The 24,663-nt window shown below is 40.6% G+C and overlaps 1 protein-coding gene, 1 long non-coding RNA gene and 1 pseudogene across 4 annotated transcripts in view; 2 read left to right on the top strand and 1 right to left on the bottom strand.

Moving 5' to 3' along the window:
• Positions 1-612: 612 nt before the first annotated feature.
• LOC114548043 (RNA-binding protein with serine-rich domain 1) lies at positions 613-9,024 on the bottom strand. Of its 2 annotated transcripts, none has more exons than XM_028567713.1 (7): positions 8,957-9,024; positions 7,485-7,631; positions 6,369-6,533; positions 6,072-6,174; positions 5,064-5,217; positions 3,520-3,661; positions 613-1,504 (listed from the first exon to the last, which is right to left on the bottom strand). In XM_028567713.1, exons 1-7 carry the CDS (start codon positions 8,989-8,991, stop codon positions 1,405-1,407), a joined length of 846 nt encoding a protein of 281 aa, XP_028423514.1. In that variant the 5' UTR covers positions 8,992-9,024; the 3' UTR covers positions 613-1,404. The 2 variants fall into 2 exon arrangements, with proteins under 2 accessions (XP_028423514.1, XP_028423515.1); XM_028567714.1 differs by having other exon boundaries at positions 6,369-6,527.
• Positions 9,025-9,353: 329 nt separating this feature from the next.
• LOC114548522 (solute carrier family 2, facilitated glucose transporter member 11 pseudogene) lies at positions 9,354-11,264 on the top strand (annotated as a pseudogene).
• A 7,800-nt stretch (positions 11,265-19,064) lies between these two features.
• Positions 19,065-24,663, top strand: part of LOC114548728 (uncharacterized) — a 56,400-nt gene continuing 50,801 nt past the window's right edge. For both annotated transcript variants that reach the window (XR_003691400.1, XR_003691401.1), the window contains exons 1-2: positions 19,065-19,283; positions 20,139-20,261. This is a non-coding gene — a long non-coding RNA (uncharacterized LOC114548728). The remainder of the gene's footprint in view (positions 19,284-20,138; positions 20,262-24,663) is intronic.

The raw sequence follows: 24,663 nt of genomic DNA, 5'->3' as shown, positions 1-24,663 counted from the left end.
TGCCAGTCAATAATAGTAATTCATTACACTGGTGGACAGCATTAAAAGTTAACATCTGGGCCCCTGTCAGACCACTGATTGCCATATTGTACTGTGGAATTATTTTAGGACTTTTTTATTTATTTTTTATTTATTTAAATAAGAACACAGACACTAGAATCACTAGATCCCAGTTGATGATGCGCTCAATGCCAACCCCCGGAATTCCCCCAACCGTCTGCGCCGCGGTTCTGTTCTGTCGTCCGCCATGCCTCATACTGTACCACATAGGGTTGGGCATCGTTTGGATTTTAACAATTCTGATTCCAATTCCAATTCTTCCTTTCGATTCCGGTTCTTATTGATTCTCAGTTCAGATTCTTTGAGGGGTGGAGTTGAAATGGGTCACATGCCTATTTTCACAAATAAAAGGAAAGTTGTATTTTGATTTAACGGTGGTTTGCAGTTTCATAGGGCTTTTTCAATATAAAATAAAGCCACACTAGAGTGCTACTTACTGTGCTCCATGGCTGCAACACAACAAGCGCCTGGCTGCTTCGGAAACCAAAACTTGCGCATGTTAAATTGGGAAGAGACGATAGGATTTGAAACCAAATCCTTTAAACGATTCCAAGCGATTCCAATAAAGAAACGATTCTACTGGAATTGATTCCAAGTAGGAATCGGTTCTCGATGCCCAATCCTAGTACCACAGCGAGAGCGTCTCATAAGTGGAGCGTTTTGCCTGCCTGACTCGCAGATTTTGTAGTTTTGGTAATTCTTCCTCAAGATTTGTGCTTCTACCACAAAAGTAAGTAGTCTACATAGTTAAATGGTTTCTTCCATTTTGTCCAGTTCAGAACGACACGGATCAAACATTTGTGGTTGTGTTTTAGTTGTCAAAACAGTGGATTGACGTGATATACGATCGGGAGTCTGCCACAGGCTGTTTATTCTGAAAACTGACCGGACGCTCTAGCCCTTCTCCTTCCTGCCTGGGCCTGAGGCTTTGTCAAAGACAGCCCAGGTGCGTATTTTTAGCGTAATGGAAAGCCGCTTCTGGGACGCGCGGCTGGTGGAATCGCCAGCATTGTTTTGAGTGGCCGCGATTGCTGGCAACGCCACCGGATACACAGTGCAGACGCGCCTGGGGGATTCCAGGAGTTACATGACATCAACATGTGACGCTGGCTGCCTGTAAAACAGGTAAGTGCATTTCCACTCACCTGGTTTTTTGCGCACTTGCACACTGGCTAAAACCATTTACTCAGGGGATACAGTTATGATTTGGTGTCTATGCTGTCATCACTAAAATGGCCCCATGATTAACCGGAAGGTTCGGTCACACTAATCAATACATAACACAGCAGCAGAGCAGATCCAGAGCGGAGGAAGGGGGTGGGGGGGGAGAAGAGTCCTCTTTTCCTAGCGGGAGGAGTTGGAACTAGAGCGTGACCGGTGCCGGCGGCGGCCGGGGGATCGAGACCTGCGGCGTACTGGAGAGCGTCGCCGTGGAGATCGAGACCTACAGTAGGAGAGAGTGAAAGGCAGCAAGATGGAGTGAAAAAAACCGATCGGAACGAACAAGAGTGGGGGAGGAGGAGACAACCCACATCTTACATAACAGAGTTTGAATATCATAGCAACCAGCTAGGGCTGGGCGATATGGACCAAAAATCATATCTCGGTATTTTGTGGGTGAATGGAGCTCAAAGACGAGAGCGAGGTAGCGTGCGATGTACTTAAGTGTATGATACAAAACCTTTCTTTGACCATGAAGCCGACAGTTCTCTGGTTCATCAGGGAAGTGTCTGAACTATGCTGCAAAGTGGAGTCTCTACTCCCACAGTGACAGCTGACGCATTATGAACGGGTCCAGGGCGTTCCATTGCGCATCGGCAGGTCATAGGCGTCCTGACAATTTTTTCTGAGTGTCATCACTGTGGTGCATTTTTATGAACCGTGACAATCTTGTCATAGGTCACATATCTCGCCCCAGTCCAGGTGCCGCCTTACTCGTGCTTACTCAGAGAACTGAAGTTAACGTCGCGGAAACACTGGTACAGTTACAATCCTCTTTGGCTCAAGAAAATATACAGCTGTGCAAAGAACAATTGAAAATGTAGGGAAATGTCAGCAGTGTGGACCAGCTCTGTGTCCCCTCCATGTTGCAGGAGAGCCAGTGAGCGAGTGGGGGCGGGGTTGCCCGGAGAGAGTGAGAGACGCAAACACCGGCACGGCTTTACGGGAGAGATGGGCCGTGTGACGCAACATCAAACTACCTCCATATAAACAGTCATGTATAAAGTACTTGAAAGCAATACTGGAGTACAAGTATCTTACCAGAAAATGACTTTGGTAGAAGTTAAAGTCTCCTTTTAGAATACTACTTGAGTAAAAGTCTTTTACTGTACTTAAGTATCAAAAGTCATTTTCGGAAATTAAATGTAATTAAGTATTAGAGGTAAAAGTAAAAAAAACTTTAATTATGAACTTCATGGCCAAAGGTGGGTAACGTTATCTTCATCACCACTGTCGTCGAGGTGGTCATCGTCCGTTACCATGGCGGCAGAGCCTTCAGCAGGTGTTTCCATGACGCTATCAGTAATTATAATTCACCCTCTCCTTCTTTAGTTTTGGCCTATGTTTTTTTTTTTTTTTTTTTTTTTTTTGCCGCTTGGCAACAAACAGGCATTAGTTCACCAACTGGAATGGAGCGTGCATGATCTTGGCAATTTTGGAGCAATTATTTGCCAAACCTGCTTTTTTCCAGTGTAACAAATTTCTTCTGATTTTATTTTGTAGTTTCGAGTAACTAAGATGCTTAGGGGAAATGTAGTGGAGTAAAAGTATACATTTTATTTAGGAAATGTAGTGGAGTAAAAGTTTCCAGAAACATAAATAACCAAGTAAAGTACAGTTACATGAAAATTCTACTTAAGTACAGTAGCAAAGTTTTTGTAATTTGTTACATTACAACACTGCATATAAACAGTACTGTCTCATCCCATATCTCGATATGAGAAAAATGTGCGATAACGTTGTAGAATATCAGGATAACAATATTATTTGTGATAAATAAACAGATATTAAACTGTACTTTGTTCTGCCTTTCTGTCGCTTTCTTCCTGCTAAAATACAGCAAATTCCTTGTTGAATTGAAAAAGTAAAAAACAACATCCAACATTTTACTTAACAAAGTGAACATTAAATTGAACATAAAAGGCACCATTAAACAGTTACATTTTAAAGTGTAGTTTTCTAATGATACTCGCTTTCAACTAACTCAAAACAATCTCTAAGTGTCTTTTGCGATGTGTTTATTGCGCGAGTTGATTGCGATAATGATATAAAAAAAAAAAAAAAATAATAACAATAATAAAAAAACGATATATTCTGCAACCCTGATCGATGTACCCTAAAATACCGCCCAGCCCAACAACCAGGAGTAGCAGCCAATGGATCATCTGCATTAATTGTTCCCCAAACCAAGCACTGCTGCACCATTCCCAGCCCCGGTGCTCATCCCATGCTGCTTACCTTCTCCTCATTCGAGGCGGAGTGCGTCGCCACATTGGTGGAGGGGGAGGCATCCTGCGGGGAGGGGACAGCCGGCGGGGGGGAGGGCGCACTGTCGGAGACAGCACAGCCGTGACTGTGATCTCCTGACCGTCGATCTGACCTGGGAGAAAAACCATCCAGGAAATCCGAGAATAATGAAGATTTGGGACTTTGAAATCATTGAAAAGGAGTACATTCATTTACATTAACAAGACTCCAGACTAACTTTTTTAGTTTAACCGTATTACTGATAAATGCTTTGGTAATAAATACAGAAACTACAATCTGTTGTCTTATTTGAGTTCACAGTCACATTTTAATTAAATGTTGCGTAACAAATGCACATTCAGAAATGTAAACATAGTATTATTACTGTAAGTGTACTGTATTATTGCCTCTGCCTCATACAGGTTCTCCCTCCCTCCTCTCCTTTTTTTGTTAACACTGAAATAGCAATCATATCTAAAGTGATTAAACTTCCTTGGAAAGGGGAGTACTGTATCTAACTAATAGCGTGGGAAATATTGAGGAATGAGGGAGTCAGAGAGAGAAGAGCTCACAACACTTTCACAAGCACTATTTGATTTAGTTAGAAATAGTTTTATTTATTTATATATATATATATATATATATATATATATATATATATATATATATATATATATATATATATATTTGTTTTCAAAGAAGCAGTCTCTGCTGACACTCTACCTCTCTCTTTCAACACAGCTTACAGTTGTAAAAATTACTTGCACCATCTCAAATAATTTTAAAAAATGAGACCACTTAGTTGCAGTCTGGAGCCCTGAATAATATACATGTATATTACAATAAAAGTGCCACAAATAAACATGCTCATCACTGAGCAGCCTGTGAGCCTTTAATCTCTTCCAAACACAATCATTCATCTATCTCAATTAATCTAACACAATGTTTATGCAATCTATTAACTTAGCTCTGAGTTTAATAACAGGCCGTAGAGTGCCACAAGTAAACATGCTCGTGGCTGAGGCGAAATTTGTATGTATCATGATTTAAAAAAAAAAAAAAAAAAAAAAAAAAAAAAGTTTGCAATGATTTTTAAAAACAATGGCTTTCACTAGAATATTCACTAGATATTTTTTGATTCACCTAAATACTTTGTTTAAACAGTACTACCGGCGGCGACTACATCACATCTGTTTCCAGCAAAACAGAGCAAAAGAAGAAAATGCAGAAAATACGTGTTATGTACTTTTTTACAAATGAAATAAATGTCAGACTGACTGTGATGTGCATTCTTCTTAGAAAACAATTAGTTTTTAGAAATGTCTCATGATATACTGTGTCTAGAATCGCAATGAATGAAAATCGCAATACAAATCCAATCGGCACCCATGTATTGTGAAAGAATCGTCCCAGCCCTATCATCTACAATGCCTTATACAATCATTCATCCATATTTCCTAATTGCTCTAAAGCAACATTTATGCAATCTATTCACTTTCAATCTTCCATGTTCATGTTCCTCAACATGCGCTTACCTCCGTCCATGTGTTTCAGGGCTTTCTCCGCCTCCTCGGGGGTCTCAAACTCCACATAGGCGTAGCCTTTGGACAGGTTAGGGTGCACGCGGTTGATGGGCATGTCAATCATCTTGATCTTGCCATAAGTGGAGAAGATCTCCTGGATGTGTTCCTGCAAAGGCACAGCAGGGAACGCTTTGAACGCTTTTGACACATCTAAACAGGATCCTCATTAGCCTCTTTTTACGGGAGGTAGAATACGGAACATTTCAGCTCCTAGTTATTTAGTTAACTTGGGTTCGGGAGCAGGGTCCACGCCTCAACCACACCCGTCAAGTAGGGCTGCACTATTAATCGCAATTTTATCCAGCTGCTAGCAAACAGTAAGCTAACGTTACCTGCTGCTAAGTATAATGCTAACTAGCGTCAAGGGCGTGGTAGATTTAACGAAGGAACCAAAATCCACGTTGCTATTCGGTCTGGTCGTTTAGGCACCGGTGCCATAAAAATGTTATATCCTAATATCAGAGAGGGTTTTTCCCTGGGGTTTTATAGTGCAAATGACATAATTCGCTCATTTCGCATATCAGTGACATCATCGAACAATTATTTGCATAAAGCTCAGTGGTTGTCGGTTGCAGCGAGGGAGAGATCACTAAAGCAAAACATGGAGGAGCAACTTGTCACTTAAATGAAAATAGCTGGTCCACCTTAAAGCCAGCCCACCTTAAGTTTGTGAATTTGTGCTGAAGTTGTCGCTAGCTCCTCGGCTGGTAATCCCCTTTACAAAAACGTTAAGGTGCTGCCCCATAATGGCAGGAAAAACCCCTGTTAGAAATGCATTCAGGGCTTGTTGGTGCCTTTCGCCCTGATGCCTCTATGGATCATGCAAAGACTTCAAACGGTTTATGCGATCCCCCAACAACAGTCAGTCAGTAAAGAAGCACAAAACAGCAGCAGCATCTCTACGAGCAGCCGGCTCAAAGACACGTGCCTCAGGCTCCGTAGCTCAGTAAAGGTATTCACCTTGATAACATTTCTGGTCAGCCGGCCCAGGTAGACCTTGGTGGGTTTGGGTGTGGGGCTCCTACGCCGTCGGTCCCGGTCATCCTTCTTTGCTGATTTTGACCTAGAGTGACATTTACATCTCCTTTAAGATCGTAGTCCATAAACGAGATGCTCTTATCCAGAACATTTCCTAGTGTTCCCTGACTGCAGTGTGAGAGATTCATACGTTCCTCAGTAATACAAGAAAAAAAATTCAAAAAGATCCACTACTTGCTTGATTTTCATAAAAACAAGTTGCAGTGACTCATTGCGTACTTTGAGCGCGAGCGTCGTCTGTTGTTGTGGCGCTGGCGGCTGGGGCTGGGTGAGGAGGACGAGGAGGAGGAAGAGGAGCGGGGGCTGGAGGAGCCCGAGTGGCTGGAGGCCGAGGAGCTGGAGCCGCTGGACGAGCTGGAGCCGGAGCTGCTGCTGGAGCTGGACCTTAACAAGAGCACATTATAGGATGGGAACAAGTGGCTGAACAAGGACTCGGAGATACAGAGGAAATCAGATATCACGATATCTTTGACCAAATACCTTGATGTCAATATTGTGGAACTGACAATTGGTGCTTCAACAAAATATCTTCACAATGAGATTTTTGATAAATAATCATCAGTAATGTGGATATAATGACTAAAGGCAAATAATAGAACAGCTAGAACAGTTTGGTAAGTTCAGAAAATAACATCACTTTACTGGAACGAAGCCTGTAAAACCAGGAAAAGACAACACTCGTGTCTTATTACAATATTACGATATCCCAAATCTAACACGATATCTAGTCTCGTATATCGATATTGATATAATATTGATATAGCCCAGCCGTAGGCTAAACCAATTTGTGTTGTGTCCATCCTCCATGGTCTAAAATAAATAAGATGGATACACCTTATTTACACTACTGTGATCGTGTGTCAAAATCAGAACATAAAACACAATACACGATATGGGGAAAATATGCGATAACGTTATTACTTGCGATAAATAAACAGATGTTAAAATGTACTCAGTTCTGCCTTTCTGCTGCTTTCAGTATTCTGCTACAATACAACAAGTTGCTTGTTGAATTAAAAACAAATGAAACCAAGTGCAGTTTTCTACGGACATTTTCTTTCAACTAACGCAAAAAAAATGTGTCTTTTGCTATATGTTTATTGTAGCAGTTGATATTGCGATGATGATAAAAAAAAAAGACGATATATTGTGCAGCCCTAATGCAGAGCATCTGGATATTAACAAACAGATAACGAGTATTGATTAGACCACCTTATGCCTAACATTTCCTTTTCATCCAATGAAAAAAATGAATTTATTGGAAAAATAGAAGAGGGAACCAGCAAACTGGAAGCTGGCAGCATCTAGTGTTAGTTTACAAGAGCGGCGTCTGACCTGCTGCTCCGACTGGACGCGCTGCGCCGTGTGCGTTTCTTCTCTCGGCCCCGGTCTTTGTCAGCTCCTTCTTTTGTGGCTCCTGACTTCTCCTTAACTCGCTGCTTACTCTTGTCATCCTCCTTCCTCTTTGTTGGGGAAGGCGCCCTGAGGGAGGAGAACAAAGTAAACAAAAGTCAGGATTTGAGACATTGGACAACACTAGGGACGTAACGGTATGAAAATTTAACCTCATGGTTATAGTGACCAAAATGATCACGGTTTTCGGTATTATCGTGGCATTTTTTTAAAAGTGTGTTCAATATTTTCAGAAAGCACTGATAGACCTACACAAGCTGAAATAGTTTCAAAAAGTGTAACAGTGTTTATTATATTACAAAAATATAGGCAAAACTTTATCAAAAGTGCAACTTTTAACATCAAATGTCCTGAGCACTGTCATCTCCTCCTTCCGCCATGATTTCAACTTCAAGAAACGCACGTTGGGAGGCTACGCAGTGTGCCTGTGCGGCAACTTCAGGAGACTCAGAGGAAGCTGGGAAGGATTGAACACACTGTTTCCACACCGTGGTAATCCACCGTGATAATAATGATATTTTAAATGAAAACGGTAATTGTTATCGGTAATCGTTGCATCAGCAACAGAAAATGCAAGAATAGATGTGTGGGTAGCTAATGTATATGGTGTTTGCAAACAATTCCATCAACGTCAGTGATCTTGAAAGTTGCAATCTAAGATTTAAATGCATAGGTATCAGTGTACGACAGGAATAAAGTACTAATAAAGCAAATATAACTTTACTTTGCACACTGAGCAATACATAAAATGTCAACATTGTTTAGATTTGTTAAACACTATTATGGCTGCAAAATGAATTGTGCTTAATCATACAACATAGGTTTAATTTAAAAATGGACATAATGTCAGAAGACATCGCAGATGGCACTTGGCACACGTAGTACGGAGTAATTAATTTCAGTTACCATTGAAACTGAAAATAATTAAACACTTGAAATAATTTGCACCACACTCCGTGCTACACGCATTTTCAGATAATTCAGAGCCTGAATTGACTGCTCAGAATTTCACTTGTCCCATTAATAAAGGAGATATTAAACGAAAAGTAATCACTTTGCACGAAAAATACACTATGGCATAATTTATTTCGACTATACAGCTGTGCATTTTCTTCAAGTGGTTCCTCTAAATACAAATGCTACTTGACTACAGCAATCCACTCGGAGCGGATTAAATACGATTTAACGGTAATCAACGTTAGCTTAACAAACACTTGTCCATGTTAGCATTAGCTAGTAAGCTAATATTGGCTTATTGCGTTGTGCTGATATTCAGATGCGCATGTTTAAAAACAAAACACTGTAGTACGACTCTGACGTTATAGCGATGCTATTTAAAACATAGATGTAAGTATGCAACGATAAGTGGTACTGAGCTGGTGGCGTTTACTCACATATTTCCACCTACTCGCGACAGTAACAGTCGCATAGAGATGACGTAATGTTTTTAGTTCGATGTAAACCAATCAAAAGGCTTGCTGTACACACGCACAGCCATTGCGCAAGCATAATTTTATTTCCTCAACCTAGTCTGCCAGGGTATATTTTCCTATTTTGGTTAGTTATGTAGACCGTGTAATCTCAGTTTAATGTTTAATGGTAATAGTGGAATTCAGACACTGCAACTATTTTACCGTTCGAACTTTTCCACTGGCTTGGTATTTCAATTTGCTTGGTGGTTGTGGCTGTGTCAATGAAGCAGATTGCCTGACAAGCAAAGTGAGGGAAAAAAATTACACACTTAAAACCGGCTTTTGTAGGAGAAACCAGTTTCTTTCCCCTTTACGTAGGACAGCAAAACGTTAGCTTGGTTACAGAGTACCAAAGACTCCAAATGCCATATATTTAAACACGAAAGTTATCTGTTAAGCTAAAGCTAACTGTAGTGCATGTAGGGATATTAAGTGCCAGTAGGACACAGAGGGAAAGGGTACACACGCTTTCTTCCCCCTCTGGGACAACCTGGCTTCAGATGAACTCCACAGAGGAGCCAGGAGAAACCAGCAAACCCTCAGGCGGTGACAGGACACTTGCTTTGGCCGTTTGCTCTGCTGCCATTGGAGGCACCTTCCAGTATGGCTACAACATCTCGATTATCAACGCTCCTACCAGCTACATCCAGAGCTTCATCAATGATACCTACATGGAGCGCTGGGGCATCAGCTTGGAGGCCCCTCAGGTGACTTTAATGTGGACTCTGATTGTGTCTGCCTTCTCGCTGGGCGGTTTGCTAGGAGCCCTGCTAGCAGGGCCTCTGGCCGTCCGCTTTGGTAGGAAGAACTCGCTGCTTCTTAACAATTCTTTCCTGTTCGTTGGTGCTGTGCTGGTACTAGCGTGCAGGGTGGCGAAATCAGTCGAGATGATCCTCTTTGCTCGTTTCCTGGTGGGGATAAACGCGGGCGTCAGTATGAATGTCCAGCCTATGTACTTTGGGGAAAGCGCGCCCAAACACCTGCGTGGTGCTGTGGCTTTTTCCTCTGCTGTTTTCACTGCATTTGGGATCTTCTTGGGTCAGGTTGTGGGACTCACTGAGCTGTTGGGCACTGAGCCTCTTTGGCCCTACTTACTTGCTAGTAACGCTTTGCCAGGGCTGATCCAGCTCTTTACCCTACCCTGGTTCCCCGAGAGCCCCAGATACCTTCTCATTGACAGGGGGGACAGGGAAGCGTGTGTCCTGGCTCTTGGAAGACTTCGGGGTGGGCAAGCGCCCGTCTTGGAGATGGAGGAGATGCTTCAGGAGCAGCAGCAGCAAAAGTCTGCAGCCTTGGATTCTGGATCCGCGGCTTCTGCCAAGACGCCCTGGACCCTGTTTAAAGACCCCGACCTGCGTTGCCAGCTCAGAACCGTCATGGCAGCCAGCAGTGCCATGATTCTCTGCGGCAATGACTCCATCTACTTCTACGCTTACTACATCTTTCTCGCAGCAGGGATCCCTCCAGAGAAAATCCAATACATCACCATAGGCACGGGGGCGTCTGAGCTAACTGCCTCTATTCTGAGTAATCTGCTGATTGAACGTGTGGGACGCAGACAACTCCTTGTGGGAGGGTACTTTCTTATGTGTTTCTGGACTGTAGTCTTCACTGTAGCTTTAAACCTCCAGATGGCTTACCTCAGCATGGCATGCGTGTTCGCCTACATTCTCAGCTTCGGCTTGGGCCCTGCAGGGGTGACGGGGATCTTACCCGCTGAGATCTTTGACCAGGCGGCGCGGCCGGCAGCGTACATGGTAGCTGGCTCGTGTATGTGGATCAGCCTGTTCTTGGTGGGCATGCTGTTCCCCTTCTTTGTCAGAAACCTGGGGGACTTCTGCTTCCTGCCGTTCTTGGCCGTGTGTTTGGTGTCCGCTGTGTTTTTGGGGCTCACCCTACCTGAGACTAAAGGCAAGACGCTGGCTGAGATCACTGCAGAGTTTGATAGCAAGAATGGTGTGAAGAACAAGAGGTTGGGCACGCAAGTGGAGGAGACCATTGGGGAGGACTACCAGCTGGGTAAAGCCTGCTCCTTCGCTAGCCTAACGCAAGATCCTGACGCTAAACCTGACCCTGGCCTCAGAATGGGGACTGATATTTGACGTCCAGTGAAAGTGGAAATGAAAGTGCCTTTGTGGCTTCTTTATGCACTTACAGTGTAGAAAGGATTACTCCGTAGGGGAAATCTGAAGTGTCCTATATATGAAAGGTGAATGACTAGGGCTGTCCTTGACCAAGAAATTCTTAGTCGACTAACACTCATGATTTTGCCGACTAATGGATTAGTTGATTTATTCAACAAATCTGTAAATCTGAGTTTCTCCCCAATGAATCATGCAAAAGCACCACTTTAAATCTTGCGTTTACTGGAGTTGTGCTAATTAGTTTCTCGTAAATAAGTCATTCAGCATGAAATAGAATGGAAAAAATAAGTAGTTGACTAAAGAAATCCTAGTCGACTCTGACCAAAACGACTGATTAGTCGACTAATAAACTCAGAGGGGGCAGCCCTGGTATTGACTGATAATTTAAAGCTTTAGTGCGTAACTTCATTATATTAATTAACATCCGTTACATTCAAGCCATTGCCAAGTGAGTTGATACAAAGCTAATTAAGACTGTCAGCTCCACACAACTCTCTCTGTATTTCTCAGTATGGCTATGTTCAGAAACTGGTGTCATCTGGCGAAATTTGCGCGCAGAAAATTGAGCGAAGATAATGACCTCTTCTGAAGAGTCCATCATGTTTTTTTAATCCTCCATGTCCTATTTGGCAACTGCGTGGAGAAGGGGTGGGGCGCAATCACGGAAGGCTTGTATCATGAAAAGGCATCCTGACAGTTAATCAGTCCCTCCAGGATTTCGCGATGTCGCGATCGCAACAATTCACGCAAATTCAACCAATCCCCGTGAATTTGGTGCACAAATTTGACAAATAACTGGAGTTTCCCGCGACTTCAACCAATCCCAGCAGTCCCACGTGCCAGAGTTTGCGTTACTGACCAAGCAGGAGTGAGAATGGGTTGACGTAACACACGTAGTCGCCAAATTCATTTCCTTGTTTCTGATATGAACACCAGAGGTGTGTGACTCGAACATCTCACATTTACCAACAAAACGTACAGCGAAAGACCATGCAAAACATTTCAGACTGTCCTGCTAACCTGTCTACATTTTAACACCAATAAGCTGTAACGTTTTTTCACTCTGAAGTCGCTGAAAGCGGCTGCTGTTTTCTGTCTGCTCTTGCAGCAGGCGGGGAGTAATTTTATTCTGCCCGAAACAAGTCCTTTTTATTTTTAAAGAAGTATATATTCTTTTTTTTTTACAATTTTCACTGTCTCTCGCAACTTCATTGCAACAAAAAAAGACATTGCAACTTTTATCTAAATTTTTTTACAAAAGATGCCACAAATTCAGGCATTTTGGGCCGCAATAATCTCAAAAAAAGGCCGCAGAATCCTGAAGGGACCGATTAATTGGTGCTCTCAAAAGCGATGACGAGATGATCTCTTTCATAGAATAACACCATAACCGCAAGCTCAATATGAAATTGCCTTTCCAAGAACCAGCATACAAATGTCCACTCAATCTCCAGTAAAAGTAGAATACTGGGAGGATTACTGCACGTCATTTTTTTTTTAACTCTGTCTCCCTTTCATTCAGTACACTCTGCTTAGTCAGTCAAAAAGCAGTGTGATTGACAATTATGAATGTTGGTACCTCCGTGAATTTCAGAATCAGAAAGGAAGATATTGCCACAGTTTAGGATTTAGGATAAGACTTTATTGAAGCACTGTCACTGTGAGGTTCCAGTTACAGGGAAACGGTCAGGAAGATTATATACGTCCAATGTAGCCACATAAATCACATTCACACTCACTCAGACTCTCTGAAGGTGTTAATAATATAGATGTTTTTTTTGTTTTTTTTAAGTGGAGTGGGTAATCAATGTATTAAAGGATTACTCTAATTCAACACTTCTGCACTGGGTAGATAACAGTGCCTGTTTATTGCGTAATGTGATTATAAACTGTTTTGTTGACATGCCTATCCAGTCGAGTGATCCATGCTTGTTACATTTCACTGTTCAGTGATCCAAGTGGGAATGTTACCTCTCTAAACTCAGGTTTAGTGTCACAGGACTAAGCCTCTATGATTTATGCATTTTTTTTTTATTTCTTTTTTTTGTTACAGTATTTATATTAATTGGACTCCCAGCCAAGTTATCTTTTTTACTAGTTCTACTAACAGCATGATTTCATTTAACCACTGCGTGTACTCATGCACTGATGTTTATGAATGCAGCTCTGCCAAACAGCCTTTAGATGTCGCCATTGTCATTGTCCTTTGCCTCTTCTTCGGTCGCTTAAATATGAAACTGTTAAACATGAAAACGACTCACAGATGTAACACCCAGGCCAAGATGACACTTTTAAATTCAACAGCTGTCAGCCTCACAGCGTTTGCAAACCTTCTGTTGACCATCTGTCACAGCCCCCTTATGCTCCCTTTTTTGGCCTTTTTAGATCATTTCTCAAGACTGAATCAAGATGGAGCAGATATTTATTATTTTGTATTCAAGATGCTTTTGCCAAAGATATTTCTTTTTTTTATTAATAATCCAAATCACCCTCTCTTGATCCTACTTTTCTTGCTGGATTGATATATATATAAATAAACACTTCTGTAGCACGTTGATGCTGTGCACTGACTGAATGAAATATTGTTATTGTTTGACGTTGTCTTTCCAAAGCATGCCATGACAAACCTTGATGATAATAAGGATCCTGTAAAAAGCTCACTGTACAGGGGCGGGGCTAGAAAGGGGGGGGCCCAATCCATTTGGCTAGAGTGCTGTCATTCTGACTTGTGATTTCCATTGGATCAGAGTACTGTCACTTGGCTGCCTGATCTGCCAATTTTCCCAGCCATTGTCACATGACCAATTCATGTTTTCATGATGACTATCCAAAATTCGGATACTATGGAAACAGCACTGGAATAGTTTTTTTTGTTTTTTTAAAGTGGCAGACTGAGCCTATAGAAAATGTGTATTGTATTCGGATATACAATTAGTTTAAATGAAAACAAGTGAAACTAATAATGAATGTGATGTTTTATTTAGCAAAATTACATTATGTTCTATCCTATCCAATACCCAACCCCCCCCAACCCCCCCTGACTGGTTATTGGTACCCCCTGTGCCACCCCACTTAAAAATCCTGTAATCGCCCCTGTCACTGTATGGTGCTGCTCAGGCCTTATTTTGTAGGAATTATATATTTTGTGCATTGCAATTATTTATGTATTAAATGGTATTTATTCAATCAGAAATACTACTGTATGTACAACAGTAAAAAAAAAAAAAATCAAAGTGCTGAACAACACCATCGTCTTCTTTGTGATTTAATTACTTTGACTGATTCCACCTGTCTGGTCCAACTGCTTTCTTAATTACATTCAATCACATTAGTTTGGCTCCCTTCGCTTCTCTGCACTTTAATCCAACTGCTCCTACCCACTCCTATTAAAACTGTTAGCCTCATGCTGTTTATTTATGGAAACAAGTGCTGTTTCAGAACATCTCACTCCAAAGTGGGGTTAAGGTTTAAGTGTGCTGTTTCATTGGACTCTTATTACATCATTTCAGCACAAAAATGTAAGACAGAGCAAATGTCTCCTAGCTGTTTCAAATGACAGAATACATTATATTTAAGTTTGTGCCCTGACATATATAGTATGGTTTGTGTGTGTGTGTGTGTGTATGAGACATTCAAGCTAAAAGTAAAGACGTTATTGTCCCCAAGGGGAATTTCTTATTGACAACACTGTACATTATGGACAGCTTACACAAAAACGGAAGTACAAACATAACTGAATGGCACTGATGGGTTTTATACGTGTGTTTTGTTAAGGGCTCCATTGCCTCCAGGCACCAGGCATTTGCCATAGTGAGATCTCTTGCACTTTAGGGTCCTGTACCTGCGCCCAGAGGGCAGAATGGTGAAATGTCTGTTTAGCTAGTGTGTGTTGTCCTGTGCTATTGTGGTTGTGGCGGCCCGCCACGGTAAAATTTCTGCCGCCACAATATTAGAAATAGGGCAGACGCACAACAGGGTTTCCGCTATGTATGCTGCGCACCGCCGCTCCTTCAACTATTTATGAAAAGTTTTAAAGTCTCTCTCCCCTTTAGGGTGAGCAACTGGAACGGTGACAAAATGTCATCACTCGCAAAGTCATGGCAACCAAATAAACAACAGGGCGAGTACTGCTTGTCACTCATCTTAGGCAAAGTGACAAACAGAAATGAAATCCGCACTCATGAAATATGACAGCTACAGTTTATTGGAAAATAGCATTGTGGACACTGAATTTGATGAATTTACTGTTTATCAGACCCCAGATGAGACAAGACGCTAATGTTAGCTAACGTTAGCTAACGTTAGCTAACGTTAGCTAACGTTAGTGAACGCTGCGGTCCCTCAACTGAGAGACAATGTTACCATTAGCTAGTAGCTGGTTAAAATGCTGACAGTTTACGTTAAGCGGTGTAAAGTGTGACTGTATTTCCCTGTAGAGGATTCCAACACCGGGACGTAACAGTCTGACTGCAGCTGCCGTTGTCGGAAAAACAACACAGACAGTGCGTTTACTTGAAACTCATCAGCCTTGTGGTGCATTCAAAGTTATACTGTCGGTTTGTGCCGCTTTTTTATATTTTATATTATATACATTATAAATATATATATTTTGGTTCAGGCACCGGCACCGTTTTAAAAGTATCATTTTAGCACCGGTATCGAAAAAAAAAAAAAAAAACGATACCCAACCCTGGTCCTTACGAGAATGAGCCTGGGTTAGCTTCGCAACCATACGGCAAGTAAAATTATTTTATTAATTTTAGTATTTATAATGTTCTTTTCACAGACATTGTCTCGTATGCATTACAGGGGTATAGTTAATGGGCCACAACCTTCTCTAGAATCTTTGAGATAATTGGGAGTTTAGAGTTTAGGCCTATAATTATTGGGCAAAGCAATATCTAAGTTGGTTTTATTTAATATCAGCTGGACAGTAGTGTACAAATAGGAAGGGGCACTGTAGACATGAAGACTTAACTCTCCTCCACAGCGCTGCGGAGGGTCTGGCTAGTCCACACAACATTCCGGGATGGAAGAAAAGCGTGCTCTGGTTTATTGGCATTTCTTTAAATCAATCACAATCATCTTTGGCGGCGCTAAGCCATGGACAGAGCCACGGTGCCGCTGCAAAATAGCCTCTGGAAGGAACTTGTTTTGGTGGAACGTGTATATTCAAAAGTTGTTTTAGTCATGCAAAACGGACATCCGGGCCAAAAGAGGTGGCAACGGAGCAATCCCGGAAGTGAAACATCGTGGATATAGACTACTGGGAGTGTGACTTAATTCTCTGCTCAGAAAACCCATTACTAAACTATATCTATAAAAAGCAAATAGTTTACTGCTATATTAATGTTGTGCTGCTGCTGTGTTTATGTATTGTGTTCGAAACCGTTCCCTATCACGGAAATAGTGCACTGTATAGTGTGTTCACCATTTTGTAGTGGTGTTTGAATTCTCTGTGGTTAACCCTTAAATGCATAAGTGGGGTCAAAAATGATCTTTGTAATTTAAAATTTGTATTGTTTAATCTTCCATGTATTCCTCAAATAGGTTGTCTTTGACATGATGCCATTTGGATTTGTATCTAATTGTTATATTTTTTAAGTAATTGCATGTTTTGCATCAGTACCACACTTTTCCATACGTGGGGTCAAAAATGACCCCAAGCATTTTCTATGGAATTTCAAAGGTTAACCCTAGGAGCCTTTGATTTTTATCAACTGTGAGTGTCAGGTATACATTTACTGTTGATCCACACATCTAATGCCAGCTGTCTCACCACCCTGAAGGTTATTTTTATTAAATATTAACATCATTTTGAATACTCTGTACCAATCACTGATCTGATCACTGCTACTAACAGTGCATTCATATATTCTTATTCAAAACAGTGCTTACCAAAGTCCCTTCATGTTTACTTTACCTTAATTCCATTACCATTAATTAAGTTATACAAATACTTTGAAGTATTGTTAAGTAGGTAAGTAATTTTTTGAGAGGCAGTGATGTGGTTAGTTATGTATTTTCTAACTGGTCACCACCAACATGTCAGAAAGGTCTGTTGGCCTTTTTGTGTCAGTCAATTACAATGTGTCATGATGACATTCAGCCTTGATGAAACTAAATATTGGCATGTTTACATTTCCTGTCAGCAGCTGGGGTGCAACCATAGACTGTAAATATTATGGCTGCAACTTATGGTTATTTTTAATTAATTAAATGTTTAGTCAATGTATGTAAAAATAGTTACAAGCTATAAAGACAAACACGTTTTGCAAGATTTCATGTGCTAAAAAATTATTTCAATATGATTTATAATTTTTAGTAGTGCTCTAAACCTACTAGCATTTACAGCACTTCTCAGTATCTCTCCCTTAGCAATCCAGTCTCACAGCAGTTTGTGAAATGGTCACATTATTTAATCTATGGATTCGTGTACAGGGACACGTTTTTCTAATTTTTTTCGTGTTGGTGAGGACGATTTTTAAACTAATTTATTTCAATGGGAAACATATTTCGTAATCACAGCACGATTACAGTAGCGAGTAGTATGAAATGCCGAAAATCCACGTAGGGAGGTTAGTTGGGGTGGTGGATGGGTCAAACAACACAGGACTTTCACCCCGGAGACCGGAGTTCGCGTCCCGGCGTAAACCCTAAGTTGCCCTTAGACATGCACACTATGTAAATATACTCTTGAGCACAATCTTGAGGTGTGTGTAGTAGTTTTTTGACATAAGAAAGAAATTTCTTATGTTTACCGCAAAATACGCATTCATTCTAATTGGGGTCATTTTTGACCCCACTCATGGAAGAGTGTAGGTATTGGTAGGTCATGCATCTAAGGGTTAATTTCATTCACTATATAATCCACTATAAAATACCCACAATGTACTTCTAATTTGAGTGTACATACGATGTACCCTACATTTCACAATGCAATGTGGCCGTGTTTTCCCGGAGGAGAAGAAGAAACAGAAGTCACCGGTGAAAACTAAAAAGGAAAAATGGACCAGGCTTTCGTTTCGAAACAGTGGAAATGTAACATGCAACACATATATACATATATATATATATATATACACATATATATATATATATATATATATATATATATATATATATATAAAAAACTTTTTACTGTTCTTCTGAGTGCTCGCTTTGTTTCAGGGACGTATTAGAAGTATTTTTGTTTCAGTTTGTTTACATGACGCTGGGCGCATCTGCCTTTGTCACACAAATAACAGGCGCATCTACTGACGTAAGTCACGCAACGATGCGTTTTCAGTGAGTGCCCAAAATCTCGTTTGGCCGTTCCCTATATAGTTCATTTTAATAAACACTATATAGGGGATAGTGAGTGAGTGAGTGAATGAATGAGGGAACGGTTTCGAACTCACCTGTCGTCGTCGTCGTCGTCGTCGTCGTCGTCGTCTTCTTCTTCTTCTTCTTCTTCTTCTTCATTTAATGGCGGGCTACAAACTAACTTTTAGGTGTATGCCGCCACCTACTGTATCAGAGTATGTAACATCATGACCATTGTTGATTGTAATGGAAACAAATAAAAAACCTACCTACTCATATTGTATTTATGTATTGTATTTTGAAATATGACCTTTTCACATTCAGTTAGATTTTCCTTTTCTACAACAAACTTATTACACCAAATTAACACAGGTTCTACTGGTTCCCTACATCCACGTACTTCACAATTTTCTGATTTTTTTCACCTGTGTCTCTGTTGACGCTGCAGGTGCTTGTTAGGGTAAGCTAGAACACCTGAGCCTCTGAACACCCACATAGGTGTTTTCAGTTCTTCTGGCTGATTAGACCTCTCCTCAGGTTGAAGGTGGGCCGGAGCTTAGATGGGAGTTCATTAGGTCACAAATCCTTTCTACCAACAAGAATGATACAGCTGTCATTTGTCCTGCCCTTACATGTGCAACAGAGCTAACAAAAGGCTCAGGAATATGTCAGTCAATCAGTCTATACACACCCACACAGTCTTGGGAATAGGTCTAATCAGCCAGATTCACTGAAAACACCTGTATGGGGGTTCAGGGTAGGCTGCAGCGCTACTCTGGATTCTCTCTGCCTGCCTTTCGGTCAGTTGCTGCTTTTCCAGCTCTCCTTGTTTCTCCCTTGGTTTGTTTTGTTTTGGTTATCTTTGTTTTAGGTTATCTTTATGTGTTTTCCACTCATACATGTACATACATCACTCATGCACACTTACACCACTGACTATACTGACAACCACACCTCTCCATAATCATTTAATTTGGTCTGATTTGGTTTTAATCTGGTAGATGAAGTATATGTTTGTAAAACTTTACCATGGTGTGTTTCCCATTTGTAGAGCTGGGTATTGTTCATAAAATTCCCATACCGATACCAATATTGTGATTTCGATACTGGTTCCTAAACAATACTTTTTTTTTTTTTTTTTTTTTTTTTTTTTAATACCAATTTTATAAAATCCATTTTAACAAAAAAGAAATTACAACATTATGGCAATAAACTTTAAATTTGTCCTGCCTGCCTCTACGGTGTGTAACATTAGACAGCCAATCACAAACATTATTAGAGCTTGGTAGAAGCATGCTGCATGCTTACTGGTTTACTGACGCTGATGAGATTTACTCCTTTTTCGCATTTTTCGATACTCTATACTAAGGTGGAAGTTTCAGAGTACGTTTTTTTTACCCTACCAAACGCTCCGTTTTCAAAAGACCAAACAAGGTAGGTGTGAAACCAACCTTCATCTCCCTGGATGAATGGTTTTGTCAATGTTGGAGATGGCAGAAAATATTATATCATATTTGACAGACCGTTTGATCGGACGTTCCTACATTTTAATGAAAGAGTTGCATCACATTCAGCTTTTGTAATGTGTCTTTGACATACGTGTTCAAAAAAGTGCAGTTGTTTTACTCTCCACTCCGAACATTTGGTCTTTTTAGGGGAAAGTGGGCTTGAAGAAGTGGTTTGTGGTGAAAGGAAGCGACTGAGTGTGCTGCGTGTCGATGTCCTGCGATGAAGAGTGCAGTTTTCTTTGGGCAAAGTGGAGTGCAGAAATACTGGAGGTAAGAGCCCTATACCTTTTTTAATTTGCACTTCCTATATGTTTCAATGAAGACATGAGAGGATGTTGTCAGGCACCTGAGGGAGTATAAGACAATGAAACTGAGCTGTAGCATAATTACATGGAAAATAACTACAGACACAGAAAACAATATCAGATGCTATTGTCTCTCTGCCTCTTGAGTGTTCTGTTCGCTCCTACACCCGTGTGCCATGGACAATAATAATACAATAAAATGGTGTCTCTATGTATGCCTCTTCGCAAAAAAACAAGCTGATGATGCTATTATGAATCGGAAAGCGGATTACAGTGGATTTGCCAGAGAGCCTCATCATCACCATTGTCTTGGACGCAGACTGGCCTGTACCTTCGATATGAGCACATTCCATGGAGAAACTCCAGTTGTTTCTACTGTTTGACCTTTTGTCTGGGGAAAGGAGGAAACTGGGAGAGCCGTGCACTTTGCCGAAATTTAAAGCTGCTTACTCATATAGCCGACGGCCAACCGTTGACAGAAAAGCCAGTCGAAATGATTAGTCGGCCCGTGTTGGTTCAAAAAGTGCCACAGAACACACCAAAAAGACGAGACGTAATAAATCTCTATAACAGCAGGCGGCGCTAATCTGTATTGTTGCCCAAGAAATGAAAACCGGCAGCTGATTGGACGAACGCGTCACATGGGTTTGTTCTCTCTGGAAATTCAAAGCCAGACTGTCATGGCGGCCGTTCAGAATACGATCTCATATTGTACTAAAATAGTACACCGAAATGGGTTTCTGAAAACATTTTAAGCAAGAAATAGGCCATGCAGTTGCTGAATCTGTCTTCATTTCAGCTCAACAAAGGTCAGTTTAAAAGATTTTTGTCAGATTTTGAGAGACTCTAGTCAGCTCATTCCATTCGACATTTCCGGGTGAGTCCCGACTGCCCTGCAGGCGACTGAACATGTCAGGTCGGCCAAAATGAACGCAGACAGCCCCCCATACTGACGACGGCGCGGGACACACCAAACACATTTGAGTCCCTGACCTCGCCAGACTGTCTAACGGCCGATAATCTCCTTGGTGTGTCGGCACCTTAATAAACAGCTGCGAACAAAACAAAGCAGTAGACCAACAACCTTTTCTTAAAAACTGGACATTGATCAGTGTTGTTCACCTCATATACGATGGATAATCTAAAGTTTATTACACTTTAACTGTAGAACAATTTCCATGAGTATGTTATTGTTTTTGGGCTTTTAAATCGTTCATAGTTTTTTTTTTTTGCAATGGGCAGGTCTGAAGTTTTCAAGGGATACTTTAACAACTAATATATCTATTAATTTTCTTCCTGTCCAAGAGTGAAATGAAAAGATTGAAATAAATCTCATGTCTGTGGATTCAAGCTGCTCTAATACATATTTTTATATTGACGGTGGATCAACTAATTAAGTGAAATGTGTCACAGCAGCATCCTTCCTATTGGCTGTCCTGCCTAATGCCAGGCTGATGTGGGTGTGGCTTACTTGGGGGCGGAGCTTGGGAGTGATTAAGAGAAGATTGTAAGCAGCTGGGAAGGAGTTGAGAGAGCCGATCTGGAAACAGACAGGTGTCGCTGAGTGTAAAGTGACAAAGATTTTCCTTTTACCCATCAAGCTGTTTGTTTAAGCAAGTTATGTTTTGTCCTTAAATGTCTACAAATGAACTGTCAATGGGTTGTCGATGCTGATCAATGCCGCACTGAGATTTATTCTTATTTATATTTATTGATATATCACTGATTGGCTTTATGCCTCCACACCTAATTATCTGGTTAAGTTCAGCTGGTCACTCCTTATTGAAAACTGGACTGCCTCTCAGACTAGGCCTGTTCGAGATGATAACCAGGGTGATAGTATACACATCCATTAATGTCCCTGTGCATTTTCGGGGGAATTATGATGAAGGAAAGTAAAAATAAAGACTTAAATGTCAACTTAAAGCTATATTTCAACTCTGTTTGAGACTGCTATTTAAAGCCATATTGTAAATATCATTCAGGCTGCTCTAAAAACCAAACCTCCAAATTAGCCAGACTGATTTCACCCCAGGGTGATAGTATACACATCCCTTAATGTCCCTGTGCATTTTCGAAGCATTCTGATGAAGGAAAGTTAAAATAAAGGCTTAAATGTCAACTTAAAGCTATATTTCAACTCTGTTTGAGGCTGCTATTTAAAGCCATATTGTAAGTCTTATTCAGGCTGCTCTAAAAACCAAACCTTCATATTAGCCAGACTGATTTCACTCCAGGGTGATAGTATACACATCCCTTAATGTCCCTGTGCATTTTCGGAGCATTCTGATGAAGGATTTTAAAATTAAAGGCTTAAGTGTCCACTTAAAGCTATATTTCAACTCTGTTTGTGGCAGCCATTTAAAGCCATATTGTAAGTCTCATTCAGGCTGCTCTAAAAACCAAACCTCCATATTAGCCAGACTGATTTCACCCCAGGGTGATAGTATACACATCCCTTAATGTCCCTGTGCATTTTCGAAGCATTCTGATGAAGGATTTTGAAATTAAAGGCTTAAATGTCAATTAAAGCTATATTTCAACTCTGTTTGAGACTGCTATTTAAAGCCATATTGTAAGTCTTATTCAGGCTGCTCTAAAAACCAAACCTCAATATTAGCCAGACTCATTTCACCCTAGGGTGATAGTATACACATCCCTTAATGTCCCTGTGCATTTTCGGAGCATTCTGATGAAGGATTTTAAAATTGAAGGCTTAAATGTCAATTAAAGCTATATTTCAACTCTGTTTGAGGCTGCTATTTAAAGCCATATTGTAAGTCTTATTCAGGCTGCTCTAAAAACCAAACCTTCATATTAGCCAGACTGATTTCACTCCAGGGTGATAGTATACACATCCCTTAATGTCCCTCTGCATTTTCGGTGCATTATGATGAAGGAAAGTTAAAATAAAGGCTTAAATGTCAAATTAAAGCTATATTTCAACTCTCTTTGAGGCTGCTATTTAAAGCCATATTGCAAGTCTTATTCAGGCTGCTCTAAAAACCAAACCTCCATATTAGCCAGACTCATTTCACTCCAGGGTTATAGTATACACATCCCTTAATGTCCCTGTGCATTTTCAGAGCATTATGAAGAAGGATTTTAAAATTAAAGGCTTAAATGTCAATTAAAGCTATATTTCAACTCTCTTTGAGGCTGCTATTTAAAGCCATATTGTAAGTCTTATTCAGGCTGCTCTAAAAACCAAACCTTCATATTAGCCAGACTCATTTCACTCCAGGGTTATAGTATACATATCCCTTAATGTCCCTGTGCATTTTCAGAGCATTCTGATGAAGGATTTTAAAATTAAAGGCTTAAATGTCAATTAAAGCTATATTTCAACTCTCTTTGAGGCTGCTATTTAAAGCCATATTGTAAGTCTTATTCAGGCTGCTCTAAAAACCAAACCTTCATATTAGCCAGACTCATTTCACTCCAGGGTGATAGTATACACATCCCTTAATGTCCCTATGCATTTTCGGAGCATTCTGATGAAGGATTTTAAAATTAAAGGCTTAAATGTCAATTAAAGCTATATTTCAACTCTGTTTGAGGCTGCTATTTAAAGCCATATTGTAAGTCTTATTCAGGCTGCTCTAAAAACCAAACCTTCATATTAGCCAGACTCATTTCACCCAGGGTGATAGTATACACATCCCTTAATGTCCCTGTGCATTTTCAGAGCATTCTGATGAAGGATTTTAAAATGAAATTAAAGTCCACTTAAAGCTTAAATGTCAAAAGCTATTGTAAATTCAGGCTATATTTCAACTCTGTTTGTCCCTATGTATTTTCAGGCTTAAGCCATTTAAAGTTTGAGGCCATATTGTAAGTCTTATTCAGGCTGCTCTAAAAACCAAACCTTCATATTAGCCAGACTCATTTCACTCCAGGGTGATAGTATACACATCCCTTAATGTCCCTATGCATTTGTGGAGCATTCTGATGAAGGATTTTAAAATTAAAGGCTTAAGTGTCCACTTAAAGCTATATTTCAACTCTGTTTGAGGCTGCTATTTAAAGCCATATTGTAAGTCTCATTCAGGCTGCTCTAAAAACCAAACCTCCATATTAGCCAGACTGATTTCACCCCAGGGTGATAGTATACACATCCCTTAATGTCCCTGTGCATTTTCAGAGCATTCTGATGAAGGATTTTAAAATTAAAGGCTTAAATGTCAATTAAAGCTATACTTCAACTCTCTTTGAGGCTGCTATTTAAAGCCATATTGCAAGTCTTATTCAGGCTGCTCTAAAAACCAAACCTTCATATTAGCCAGACTCATTTCACTCCAGGGTGATAGGATACACATCCCTTAATGTCCCTATGCATTTTCGGAGCATTCTGATGAAGCATTTTA

This window comes from Perca flavescens, chromosome 21, assembly GCF_004354835.1.
Source record: "Perca flavescens isolate YP-PL-M2 chromosome 21, PFLA_1.0, whole genome shotgun sequence".
NCBI classification, from domain to species: Eukaryota; Metazoa; Chordata; class Actinopteri; order Perciformes; family Percidae; genus Perca; species Perca flavescens.
This window is presented reverse-complemented; position numbering and strand designations above follow the sequence as displayed.

Coding starts and splice junctions, on each gene's coding strand:
- LOC114548043 (XM_028567713.1), bottom strand. CDS start 8,991: ATGCGACTGTTACTGTCGCGAGTAGGTGGAAATAT. Junction 6,175..6,368: donor AGACGACGCTCGCGCTCAAA/GTACGCAATGAG, acceptor ATGTCACTCTAG/GTCAAAATCAGCAAAGAAGG. Junction 1,505..3,519: donor CCGCCTCGAATGAGGAGAAG/GTAAGCAGCATG, acceptor CTCCTACTGTAG/GTCTCGATCTCCACGGCGAC.